Here is a 14564-nt window from a genome sequence, read left to right as displayed (position 1 = left end):
CAACCATTCCGTTCCAAGCGAGTAGAGGCCTAACACAGGCGTAGTAAACAATTTCCCATATAAGGACTTTCATTACCACATTGTTAGATTTTGTTGTTGACAATGTTAATGTTTGAAATATCAGTCCTCGTGTTACAAATATGTAATAGAATTAGAAAAAGACACAAACTCACAAAAAAAACTTTCGTTTTGAACAATAACCTCACTGTTTTTACAAAGTTGAGTTAATAGTACGAGACTTCCCTATACATGTATGTGAGATTGGGGGCATTAACTCATTCGCCTTTCAGTTGTGTAAACAAACCCATACACTTCTTCCCGGGTTGATAATCTCAGCAGACGCAGCCCCGAATGCGCATGGAGAAAAGGTTATAAAAGGCGCCAAAATGCAGTCGCAATAACATTCCATTTGTCAAGTTTCCATATAAGGATATTTATTACTATCCATTGTTCTTTGTTAAGGAATGCTCGAGTAATTAGTTGCATGATTACATCTGGTCAGTTGACCCTGTATTCATCCAATTAACCTGATACATCACTTATACATTTACATATTAATGAGTTATCTTGCCTATTAATGAGGGATTGGTTTCCTTAGTTTCCATATAAGGATATTCATTACTATCCATTGTTCTTTGTTAAAGAATGCTCGAGTAATTAGTTGCATGATAGCATTTGGTCAGTTGACCCTGTACTCATCTAATTAACCTGATACATCACTTATACATTTACATATCAATGAGTTATCTTGCCTATTAATGAGGCATTGACGTTGACAACACCCCTCCCCCACTATAATCCACTACACGTCATTACATTAATTCTTCGTAATGGGATTTTTCGTATTTTCTTTACATCTTAAATTTCAATGCACTTTGAATATTAAATGGAACCTAAGAGTTGGTACATTTCTTTACATTTGCCTATTCACCGCTGCTGTAACTGACAGACGTGTACTGTCTTTCTTCACGATCTCCATGCAAAGAACAAAATCAAACAGTAAATATATAAAGAAATTGCTCTTTCAGACAAAATCACATTTGAGATTCTTAAAATGAGAACAACCTTCTCTTTATTAGGGATTTTATCTACTTTCCTGTTGCAGATTAATGGGGAAGATTATAAACAATCGCACCCACTATTAGGAATCATCGTCACGGCCATGGTCCTCATTAATGTAAGTATGCCTTACAGCCATATCACTTCGATAATCCATACAGCTATTCTGTGAACAATTTGTTTCTGGTGACTCAGCCCAGTGATAAGGTAGCGGTATACGCCCTGGGTTATCTCTCAGTGGCTTATCAGACACTCCTTTAAAGGGTAATCAGACAGACTTCAAGAGACACTCCTTAAAAGGGTTATCAGACAGGCTTCAAGAGACACTCCTTTAAAGGGTAATTAATCATTCTTTAAAAGACTCTCTTTAAAAGGGTAATCAGACAGGCTTCAAGAGACACTCCTTTAAAGGGTTATCAAGCAGGCTTCAAGACAAGCTCCTTTAAAGGGTTATCAGACAGGCTTTAAGGGACACTCCTTTAAAAGGTTATCAGACAGGCTTCAAGAGACACTCCTTTAAAGGGTAATCATACATGCTTTAAGGGACACTCCTTTAAAGGGTAATCAGACAGGCTTCAAGAGACACTCCTTTAATTGGTAATCAGACAGGCTTTAATTAAAAGGGACACTCCTTTAAAGGGTTATCAGACGTGCTTCTAGAGACACTCCTTTAAAGGGTAATCAGACATGCATTAAGGTACACTCCTTTAAAGGGTAATCAGACAGTCTTTAATTAAAAGGGACACCCCTTTAAAGGGTAATCAGACAGGCTTTAATTAAAAGGGACACCCCTTTAAAGGGTTATCAGACAGGCTTTAAAGGACACCCCTTTAAAGGGGAATCAGACGTGCTTCTAGAGACGCTCCTTTCAAGGGTAATCAGACAGGCTTTAAGGGACACTCCATTAAAGGGTTATCTGACAGGCTTTAAGGGACACTCCTTTAAAGGGTTATCAGACAGGCTTTAATTAAAAGAGACACCCCTTTAAAGGGTAATCAGACAGGCTTTAATTAAAAGGGACACTCCTTTAAAGGGTAATCAGACAGGCTTTAATCGAAACTCCTTTAAAGGGTTTTCTGACAGACTTCAAGAGACGCCCCTTTAAAGGTTAATCAGACAGACTTCAAGAGACACTCTTCTAAAGGATAATCAAGCATTCTTTAAAAGATTCTCTTTTAAAGGGTAATCAGACAGGCTTCAAGAGACACTCCTTTAAAGGGTTATCAAGCAGGCTTCAAGACATGCTCCTTTAAAGGGTTATCAGACAGGCTTCAAGAGACACTCCTTTAAAGGGTTACCAGACAGGCTTCAAGAGACACTCCTTTAAAGGGTAATCAGACAGGCTTCAAGAGACACTTTTACAGGGTAATCAGACGTGCTTTAAGGGACACTCCTTTAAAGCGTAATCAGACAGGCTTCAAGAGACAATCCTTGAAAGGGTTATCAGACAGGCTTTAATTAAAAGGAACACTCCTTTAAAGGGTAATCAGACAGGCTTTAATCGAAACTCCTTTAAAGGGTTTTCTGACAGACTTCAAGAGACGCCCCTTTAAAGGGTAATCAGACAGACTTCAAGAGACACTCCTCTAAAGGGTAATCAAGCATTCTTTAAAAGATTCTCTTTTAAAGGGTAATCAGACAGGCTTTAAGGGAAACTCCTTTAAAGGCTAATCAGACATGCTTTAAGGGAAACTCCTTTAAAGGGTTATCAGACAGGCTTCAAGAGACTTTCCCTTAAAGGGTAATCAGACAGGCTTCTAGAGACACTCCTTTAAAGGGTAATCAGACATGCTTTAAGGGACACTCCTATAAAAGGTTTATCAGACAGGCTTTAAGGGACACTCCTGTAAAGGGTAATCAGACATGCTTTAAGGGACACTCCTTTAAAGGGTAATCAGACAGGCTTTAAGGGACACTCCTTTAAAGGGTAATCAGACATGCTTTAAGGGACACTCCTTTAAAGGGTAATCAGACAGGCTTTAAGGGACACTCTTTTAAAGGGTAATCAGACAGGCTATAAGAGACACCCCTTTAAAGGGTTATCAGACAGGCTTTAATTAAAAGGGACACCCCTTTAAAAGGTAATCAGACAGGCTTTAAGGGACGATCCTTTAAAGGGTAATCAGACAGGCTTTAAAAGACACTCTAATATATGGTTATCAGACAGGCGTCAAGAGACGCTCTTTTAAAGGGCTTCAACAATCTGAGTAATGGCTGTCATAGTTACACCAACATGAGACATATCTCCTTGAAACTGATATGTATGCCTTGTGTTTAGTCTCATACCGGCTCCATCAATCCTGGCGTGAGTAGGCCTTCTCAGTAATAGTGAATCATGCCACACATTCTGTCCAAAATAGCCTGTCCACCTATTCATAGATAGTAGACGACTGACAGTACCAAATTACTGCTGCCAAAACCCATGGTTTTAACTTTTAAATTGATATCCGGATAATGTACTGTCACGAGTCTTCTAGTTTATGTTAAGCACGAGCATCACCACTTCCATCCATGCCATACATACCCGGGCTATAACTGTACATACATCCTCACTGGACAAGGACTCCTCGTCGTAGATGTCAAAACAGCTGATACAACTCTAAGATAAAATTGTGTTCTATTACAATATATTCTTTTCCTGTTTCTGCTAAGCTGCTACACATTTCTGAACATTTGGTAACAATAACAATATTATTTATCATCGTTTTTACTGCGCGATTAAATTATTTTTTTCAATTTCCATACTTTCGAGGCAAATACATAGAGGGTACATTTAGCGTATCAGGAATTGACGTTCACATATACTGCTGTCCAAAACATGTATCCTCTATCACGACCTCACAATCAGAACTATAATTATAACATTGCCTATGTTTTCAAATGACACGTGTAATGTTTTCTTCAACAGCCGGTAATGGCGTACTTCCGACCTGGCCCCACATCGGAGAGAAGACCTCTCTTTAACTGGGCTCACTTCCTGGTTGGGATAGGGGCGTATTGCATAGCAGGTACTTGTCATCACTCACTTCCTGGTTGGGATAGGGGCGTCGCTGGTTGTTGTCATCACACACTTCCTGGTTGGGATAGGGGCGTATTGCATGCAGGTTATTGCCATCACACACTTACTGGTTGGGATAGGGGCGTCGCTGGTTGTTGTCATCACACACTAACTGGTTGGGATAGGGGCGTCGCTGGTTGTTGTCATCACACACTAACTGGTTGGGATAGGGGCGTCGCTGGTTGTTGTCATCACACACTTCCTGGTTGGGATAGGGGCGTATTGCATGCAGGTTATTGCCATCACACACTTACTGGTTGGGATAGGGGCGTCGCTGGTTGTTGTCATCACACACTTACTGGTTGGGATAGGGGCGTCCCTGGTTGTTGTCATCACACACTAACTGGTTGGGATAGGAGCGTCGCTGGTTGTTGTCATCACACACTTACTGGTTGGGATAGGGGCGTATTGCATGCTGGTAATTGTCATCACACACTTCCTGGTTGGGATAGGTGCGTCGCTGGTTGTTGTCATCACACACTTACTGGTTGGGATAGGGGCGTCGCTGGTTGTTGTCATCACACACTTCCTGGTTGGGATAGGTGCGTCGCTGGTTGTTGTCATCACACACTTCCTGGTTGGGATAGGTGCGTCGCTGGTTGTTGTCATCACACACTTCCTGGTTGGGATAGGTGCGTCGCTGGTTGTTGTCATCACACACTCACTGGTTGGGATAGGAGCGTCACTGGTTGTTGTCATCACACACTTACTGGTTGGATAGGTGCGTCGCTGGTTGTTGTCATCACACACTTCCTGGTTGGGATAGGTGCGTCGCTGGTTGTTGTCATCACACACTTCCTGGTTGGGATAGGTGCGTCGCTGGTTGTTGTCATCACACACTTACTGGTTGGGATAGGGGCGTCGCTGGTTGTTGTCATCACACACTTCCTGGCTGGGATAGGTGCGTCGCTGGTTGTTGTCATCACACACTTACTGGTTGGGATAGGTGCGTCGCTGGTTGTTGTCATCACACACTTCCTGGTTGGGATAGGTGCGTCGCTGGTTGTTGTCATCACACACTCACTGGTTGGGATAGGAGCGTCGCTGGTTGTTGTCATCACACACTTACTGGTTGGATAGGTGCGTCGCTGGTTGTTGTCATCACTCACTTCCTGGTTGGGACAGGGGCGTCGCTGGTTGTTGTCATCACACACTTACTGGTTGGGATAGGGGCGTCCCTGGTTGTTGTCATCACACACTACCTGGTTGGGACAGAGGCGTCGCTGGTTGTTGTCATCACACACTTACTGCTTGGGATAGGGGCGTATTGCATGCTGGTAATTGTCATCACACACTTCCTGTTTGGGATAGGGGCGTCCCTGGTTGTTGTCATCACACACTTACTGGTTGGGATAGGGGCGTCCCTGGTTGTTGTCATCACACACTTACTGGTTGGGATAGGGGCGTCCCTGGTTGTTGTCATCACACACTTCCTGGTTGGGATAGGGGCGTCGCTGGTTGTTGTCATCACACACTTCCTGGTTGGATAGGGGCGTATTGCATGCAGGTAATTGTCATCACACACTTCCTGGTTGGGATAGGGGCGTCCCTGGTGATTGTCATCACACACTTACTGGTTGGGATAGGGGCGTCCCTGGTTGTTGTCATCACACACTTCCTGGTTGATAGGGGCGTCGCTGGTTGTTGTCATCACACACTTCCTGCTTGGGATAGGGGCGTGGCAGGTAGCAGTCATCACACACTTCCTGGTTGGATAGGGGCGTATTGCATGCAGGTAATTGTCATCACACACTTCCTGGTTGGGATAGGGGCGTCCCTGGTGATTGTCATCACACACTTACTGGTTGGGATAGGGGCGTCCCTGGTTGTTGTCATCACACACTTCCTGGTTGATAGGGGCGTCGCTGGTTGTTGTCATCACACACTTCCTGCTTGGGATAGGGGCGTGGCAGGTAGCAGTCATCACACACTTCCTGCTTGGGATAGGTGAGTGGCAGATAGCAGTCATCACACACTTCCTGGTTGGGATAGGGGAGTGGCAGGTAGCAGTCATCACACACTTCCTGCTTGGGATAGGGGAGAGGCAGATAGCAGTCACCACACACTTCCTGGTTGGGATAGGGGCGTGGCAGATAGCAGTCATCACACACTTACTGGTTGCCATGGGGCGTGGCAGATAGCAGTCATCACACACTTCCTGCTTGGAATAGGGGGTGGCAGGTAGCAGTCATCACACACTTCCTGGTTGGGATAGGGGGGTGGCAGGTAGCAGTCATCACACACTTCCTGGTTGGGATAGGGGTGCGGCAGGTAGCAGTCATCACACACTTCCTGGTTGGGATAGGGGAGTGGCAGGTAGCAGTCATCACACACTTCCTGCTTGGGATAGGGGAGAGGCAGATAGCAGTCACCACACACTTCCTGGTTGGGATAGGGGCGTGGCAGATAGCAGTCATCACACACTTACTGGTTGCCATGGGGCGTGGCAGATAGCAGTCATCACACACTTCCTGCTTGGAATAGGGGGTGGCAGGTAGCAGTCATCACACACTTCCTGGTTGGGATAGGGGGGTGGCAGGTAGCAGTCATCACACACTTCCTGGTTGGGATAGGGGAGTGGAAGATAGCGGTCATCACACACTTCCTGGTTGGGATAGGGGCGTGGCAGGTAGCAGTCATCACACACTTCCTGGTTGGGATAGGGGAGTGGCAGGTAGCAGTCATCACACACTTCCTGGTTGGGATAGGGGCGTGGCAGATAGCAGTCATCACACACTTACTGGTTGCCATGGGGCGTGGCAGATAGCAGTCATCACACACTTCCTGCTTGGGATAGGGGGTGGCAGGTAGCAGTCATCACCCTCTTCCTGGTTGGGATAGGGGCGTGGCAGGTAGCAGTCATCACACACTTCCTGGTTGGGATAGGGGAGTGGAAGATAGCGGTCATCACACACTTCCTGGTTGGGATAGGGGCGTGGCAGGTAGCAGTCATCACACACTTCCTGCTTGGGATAGGGGAGTGGCAGATAGCAGTCATCACACACTTCCTGCTTGGTATAGGGGCATGGCAGGTAGCAGTCATCACACACTTCCTGGTTGGGATAGGGGAGTGGCAGATAGCAGTCACCACACACTTCCTGGTTGGAATAGGGGAGTGGCAGGTAGCAGTCATCACACACTTCCTGCTTGGAATGGGGCGTGGCAGGTAGCAGTCATCACACACTTCCTGGTTGGGATAGGGGCGTAGCAGTCATCACACACTTCCTGGATGGGATAGGGGGTCGGCAGGTAGTGGTCATCACACACTGGTTAGGACAGAGGGCGTATTACATGAAACTGATTCTCTGGCATTTCATATTCACCGTAACATATCTTCAAGGAGAGCTGGTGATACATTATAGACGAGTGTTGAGCTTGCTGTTTGAGTGTAAATCGTGTTCCTGCCTTTGTTTCAGTTATTAATATATTCTTCGGACTGAAGCTGAGCAAGGCGGGCGCCCCTGACTACATGATGTACGTGCTGGCGGGCTACGTGGTCTGGCAGCTCATCACTGAGATCAGCCTGGAAGCATTGCAGTGTCTCTCCAAGCAGACAGGTCACACGTTGTATTTGTTTTTAAACGAATATTGTCACGTGACAGTTGGGCGGAAGAACCGCAGTGTGTGCTGATTATATATATATCAATTCAGCTGACAACCAGACCCCATGTCAAAACGACGAGTTTATTTTTACAGTAAGGAATATCTTATTCATATGATACGTTTACCTATTAATATATTTATAGGCACAATCTTGGAGGCACGTCTATTAAAATAAGATAACCAGAAGGAGTCTGTACAAGTCAGTACAGGAAGGATTGTTTTTGCAACTGTCGGTTTTCTCTCTGTCCAGATGCAACAATGTTTGACGGGATTCCGATGCAGAATAAGGCCAACTCAAACCCCTCCGACAAGCCATTGGGATCAACACAGGTTCATGTAAGAAGCTTAAATCATAGTCTATGCTTTTCCTCTTTGCACACATCCAATACAGGTTTTAAGACACTCAGTCTATTGAGCGAGCAGCCACCGTACCAATCTCACGCTGGGCTAAGTCCTGATTGCAAAGAACCATTGGGTGGCACATTGGAAGGATTGGAAGAAATGACGAGCGCGGGAAGGCATTCAGCTGGCACATGGGTTAGATGAGCTTAACGGCGGTCTAGAATTTATTTCGGTTATTTTACACTGTGTGAGATTAATGTTGGCGCAAAGCATCACAAAGCAAGTGACGTTTGAGCATGATGGTATTTAACGTGTGAGTATGATGGTATTTGACGTGTGGGTATGGTGGTATTTGACATGTGAGTATGATGGTATTTGACGTGTGGGTATGGTGGTATTTGACGTTTGAGCATGATGGTATTTGACATGTGAGTATGGTGGTATTTGACGTTTGAGCATGATGGTATTTAACGTGTGAGTATGATGGTATTTGACGTGTGGGTATGGTGGTATTTGACATGTGAGTATGATGGTATTTGACGTGTGGGTATGGTGGTATTTGACGTGTGAGTTTGATGGTATTTGACATGTGGGTATGGTGGTATTTGACGTTTGAGCATGATGGTATTTGACATGTGAGTATGGTGGTATTTGACGTTTGAGCATGATGGTATTTAACGTGTGAGTATGATGGTATTTGACGTGTGGGTATGGTGGTATTTGACATGTGAGTATGATGGTATTTGACGTGTGGGTATGGTTGTATTTGACGTTTGAGCATGATGGTATTTGACATGTGAGTATGGTGGTATTTGACGTTTGAGCATGATGGTATTTAACGTGTGAGTATGATGGTATTTGACGTGTGGGTATGGTGGTATTTGACATGTGAGTATGATGGTATTTGACGTGTGGGTATGGTGGTATTTGACGTTTGAGCATGATGGTATTTGACATGTGAGTATGGTGGTATTTGACGTTTGAGCATGATGGTATTTGACGTGTGGGTATGGTGATATTTGACATGTGAGTATGGTGATATTTGACATGTGAGCATGATGGTATTTGACATGTGAGTATGGTGGTATTTGACGTTTGAGCATGATGGTATTTGACGTGTGGGTATGGTGGTATTTGACATGTGAGTATGGTGATATTTGACATGTGAGCATGATGGTATTTGACATGTGAGTATGGTGGTATTTGACGTGCAAGTATGGTGGTATTTGACATGTGAGTATGGTGATATTTGACATGTGTGTATGGTGGTATTTGACCCGTGAGTATGGTGGTATTTGACATGTGAGTATGGTGATAGTTGACATGTGAGTATGGTGGTATTTGACATGTGAGTATGGTGGTATTTGACATGTGAGTATGGTGATATTTGACATGTGAGTATGGTGGTATTTGACATGTGAGTTTGGTGGTATTTGACATGTGAGTATGGTGGTATTTGACTTGTGAGTATGGTGATATTTGACATGTGAGTATGGTGATATTTGACATGTGAGTATGGTGATATTTGACGTGTGAGTATGGTGATATTTGACGTCGCGACTATGGTGATATTTGACATGTGAGTATGGTGGTATTTGACCCGTGAGTATGGTGGTATTTGACATGTGAGTATGGTGATATTTGACTTGTGAGTATGGTGGTATTTGACATGTGAGTTTGGTGATATTTGACATGTGAGTATGGTGGTATTTGACATGTGAGTGTGGTGATATTTGACATGTGTGTATGGTGGTGTTTGACCCGTGAGTACGGTGGAGTTTGACATGTGTGTATGGTGGTATTTGTCGTGTGAGAATGGTGGTATTTGACATGTGAGTATGGTGGTATTTGACGTGTGAGTATGGTGATATTTGACATGTGAGTATGGTGGTATTTGACATGTGAGTATGATGGTATTTGACGTGTGGGTATGGTGGTATTTGACATGTGAGTATGATGGTATTTGACTTGTGGGTATGGTGGTATTTGACGTTTGAGCATGATGGTATTTGACGTGTGGGTATGGTGGTATTTGACATTTGAGCATGATGGTATTTGACATGTGAGTATGGTGGTATTTGACGTTTGAGCATGATGGTATTTGACGTGTGGGTATGGTGGTATTTGACATGTGAGTATGGTGATAGTTGACGTTTGAGCATGATGGTATTTGACATGTGAGTATGGTGGTATTTGACGTGCAAGTATGGTGGTATTTGACATGTGAGTATGGTGATATTTGACATGTGTGTATGGTGGTATTTGACCCGTGAGTATGGTGGTATTTGACATGTGAATATGGTGATAGTTGACATGTGAGTATGGTGGTATTTGACATGTGAGTATGGTGGTATTTGACATGTGAGTATGGTGATATTTGACATGTGAGTATGGTGGTATTTGACATGTGAGTTTGGTGGTATTTGACGTGTGAGTATGGTGGTATTTGACTTGTGAGTATGGTGATATTTGACATGTGAGTTTGGTGATATTTGACATGTGAGTATGGTGATATTTGACATGTGAGTATGGTGATATTTGACATGTGAGTATGGTGATATTTGACGTCGCGACTATGGTGATATTTGACATGTGAGTATGGTGGTATTTGACCCGTGAGTATGGTGGTATTTGACATGTGAGTATGGTGATATTTGACATGTGAGTATGGTGGTATTTGACATGTGAGTATGGTGGTATTTGACATGTGAGTGTGGTGATATTTGACATGTGTGTATGGTGGTGTTTGACCCGTGAGTACGGTGGAGTTTGACATGTGTGTATGGTGGTATTTGACGTGTGAGAATGGTGGTATTTGACATGTGAGTATGGTGGTATTTGACATGTGAGTATGGTGGTATTTGACATGTGAGTATGGTGATATTTGACATGTGAGTATGGTGGTATTTGACATGTGAGTTTGGTGATATTTGACATGTGAGTATGGTGGTATTTGACATGTGAGTGTGGTGATATTTGACATGTGAGTATGGTGATATTTGACGTGTGAGTATGGTGGTATTTGACATGTGAGTATGGTGGTATTTGACACGTGTTGGATGCTATTTAACATGTGAGAATGGTGGTATTTGACATGTGAGTATGGTGGTATTTGACATGTGAGTATGGTGATATTTGACGTGTGAGTATGGTGGTATTTGACATGTGAGTATGGTGATATTTGACGTGTGAGTATGGTGATATTTGACATGCGAGTATGGTGGTATTTGACATGTGAGTATGGTGATATTTGATATGTGTGTATGGTGATATTTGACATGTGAGAATGGTGGTATTTGACATGTGAGTATGGTGGTATTTGACATGTGAGTATGGTGATATTTGACATGTGAGTATGGAGATATTTGACATGTGAGTATGGTGGTATTTGACATGTGAGTTTGGTGATATTTGACATGTGAGTATGGTGGTATTTGACATGTGAGTGTGGTGATATTTGACATGTGAGTATGGTGATATTTGACATGTGAGTAGGGTGTCATTTGACATGTGAGTATGGTGGTATTTGACACGTGTTGGATGCTATTGAACATGTGAGAATGGTGGTATTTGACATGTGAGTATGGTGGTATTTGACATGTGAGTATGGTGATATTTGACGTGTGAGTATGGTGGTATTTGACATGTGAGTATGGTGATATTTGACGTGTGAGTATGGTGATATTTGACATGCGAGTATGGTGGTATTTGACATGTGTGTATGGTGATATTTGATATGTGTGTATGGTGATATTTGACATGTGAGAATGGTGGTATTTGACATGTGAGTATGGTGGTATTTGACATGTGAGTATGGTGATATTTGACGTGTGAGTATGGTGGTATTTGACATGTGAGTATGGTGATATTTGACGTGTGAGTATGGTGATATTTGACGTGCGAGTATGGTGGTATTTGACATGTGAGTATGGTGATATTTGATATGTGTGTATGGTGATATTTGACGTGTGAGAATGGTGGTATTTGACATGTGAGTATGGTGGTATTTGACATGTGAGTATGGTGATATTTGACATGTGAGTATGGAGGTATTTGATATGTGTGTATGGTGATGTTTTACGTGTGAGAATGGTGGTATTTGACATGTGAGTATGGTGATATTTGACGTGTGAGAATGGTGATATTTGACATGTGAGTTTGGTGATATTTGACATGTGAGTTTGGTGATATTTGACATATGTGTATGGTGGTATTTGGCGTGGGTGTGGTGGTATTTTACGTTTGAGTGTTGTGGTATTGCACATAGGAGTATGGTGGTATTATACATGTCATATCTCTGTTCATTGTTTCAGTACGTGACCTTGAAGCACCTGCTACTGGGGATGCACGTGTGTCTGGTGACCGGCTTCACGGCGACAGTCGTCATACTGCTGCTTTGAGACATCCATAATCTTGTTATATCATCTGATCAAACACAGACATAACAATCATGACGTGAAAATGGGAAACATCCTTTTGGTTTTTGAAAGTCATGATACATTGAATTGATTCCTACTGAATTCACGACAACAGTGTCTGACTATAATACACAGAACTGCTGACGCCAGCGCATTATTTAGACTTTCTATAAAATATATTTAATTTCATAGCTACTTGAACTGTTAAGAAAGGGAAGAAAGCCCAGTGGTCTCATATTCCTCAATTCGTTCTATAAAATTGTATCCCTCAGTCGTGCCAGGATCTGCTGACCCTCGGCTTTCCACAGATTCCCCCTGATTGTGATCGTTGGGTCCTTGAACCCATACCAACACTCGCGTAGACGTCTAAGACCAGTGTGGCTGTCATCGTGATATAACTGAAATAATGTTAAACTCCCTCATTCACACCAGACCCGTGAAGATCTGGAGTAGAAAATGCTTGCCGTAAATGCGACTGTGGGCGACTTGTAAGGCGCGACGAACGGGATCGGGTGGTCAGACTTGGTTGATGCATGGCATCGTATCCCAGTGGATCGATGCTCATGATGTCAGTCACTGGAGTGTCTGGTCCAGACTCAATAAGTTATAGACGCCGTCATAAGCTTGAATATTGCTGAATGTGGCGTTAAACATCAAACAGACAAACATTCACACCAAATGATCAACACTCTTCTGGGGCTGCGCGTTGAGACATCCGTTAGGTAATCGACACGCTATGAATAGATTGCAAAAGCTCAAAAGATCGTAGACAAGTAGAGAATATGACATGTCCGTCTCTAAAATTGGCGCGAGAAAGACCGAAAGGTTTGACAGCAAGTATTTATGAATGTGTAGGAGGTCTCAGGTCCAGTGTACCAGTGTGAGAATGTGTTCCCGACTTGAACAGGTGCGTTGAGAATAAAATATCAGTCGCGTTTGATGCCCAATTAGACCTGTTGAACACAAATCCACAAACAATGAATATGCCAAATCTTTACGTTCACGTAAACCCATGCTGTTCCTTCCTTGTACTATGTACAGAAATACCATTTATAGTGCACCACTTTTGTTTTGTGAATTTCTGTACAGGCGATATGAAGATATGTTGTTTTACACCGCAATATTACAACAAACCTAGTGGTTTCAGCAACGCTCCACTGCGTCCAATGGCATAGTCTGACTTTTTGTACCCTACAATTCCCTCTGAGTCACTGACATGGAAACTATTTAATTAAAATCGGGAAAAGTTACCTGGTCTACAACTTTCGACAACAAGCCTTTCGGTTACGCGCCTCCCGACACAACTGCCTGACACAGTTTTAGTTCTGACTCCGTCGCTGTCTGGCAATTTACAAGTCGTCTGGAGCACATCACTGTGCATAGTTGTGTCTCTTAGGGATGACTAAAACTGGCCTGTAGTCAGCAATAGTACAGCTATATCACGGAGGCCGGTAGTCAGCAGTATTAAAGCTACATCACAGAGACCGGTAGTCAGGAATACTTTAGCTATATCACACAGGCCGGTAGTCAGCAATATTAGAACTATATCACACAGGCCGGTAGTCAGCAATATTACAACTATATCACACAGGCCGGTAGTCAGCAATATTACAGCTATATCACGGAGGCCTGAAGTCAGCAATATTACAGGTATATCACGCTGGTCGGTAATCAGGAATATTACAGCTACGGAGGACGGTATTCAGCAATATTACAACTATATCACGATAGCCGATAGTCAGCATTATTGCAGCTCTATCGCAGGGGTCGGTAGTCAGAAACATAACTGCTACATCACGGAGGCCTGTAGTATACAATTTTACAACTATATCATAGAGGCCTGCAGTCAGCAATATTACAGCTATATCACGGTGGCTGGTTATCAGGAATATTACAGCTATATTACGTAGGCAGGCAGTCAGCAACATTACAGTTATATCACACAGAACGGTAGTCAGAAATATTACAGCTATATCATGGCGACCTGTAGTCAGCAGTATATTACAGCTACATGTATATCACGGAGCCCTGTAGTCAGCAATATTACAGCTATATCACGGCGGCCTGCAGTCGGCAATATTACA

The 14564-nt window shown here is 43.4% G+C and overlaps 1 protein-coding gene across 1 annotated transcript in view; it reads left to right on the top strand.

The window, feature by feature from the left end:
* LOC139452633 (putative ferric-chelate reductase 1) overlaps nt 1–13750 on the top strand; it is a 63263-nt gene extending 49513 nt beyond the window's left edge. Inside the window, exons 12-16 of the mRNA XM_071234170.1 lie at nt 1106–1177; nt 3968–4067; nt 7534–7674; nt 7971–8056; nt 12376–13750. Coding sequence (XP_071090271.1) covers nt 1106–1177; nt 3968–4067; nt 7534–7674; nt 7971–8056; nt 12376–12462 — 486 coding nt within the window. The 3' untranslated portion in view covers nt 12463–13750. The remainder of the gene's footprint in view (nt 1–1105; nt 1178–3967; nt 4068–7533; nt 7675–7970; nt 8057–12375) is intronic.
* Nucleotides 13751–14564: the final 814 nt, after the last annotated feature.

This window comes from Haliotis cracherodii, unplaced genomic scaffold (genome assembly GCF_022045235.1).
Source record: "Haliotis cracherodii isolate W230 unplaced genomic scaffold, xgHalCrac1.p SCAF_9, whole genome shotgun sequence".
NCBI lineage: Eukaryota > Metazoa > Mollusca > Gastropoda > Lepetellida > Haliotidae > Haliotis > Haliotis cracherodii.
The sequence above is the reverse complement of the archived record's forward strand: the minus strand, read 5'-3'. Positions and strand labels throughout refer to the sequence as shown.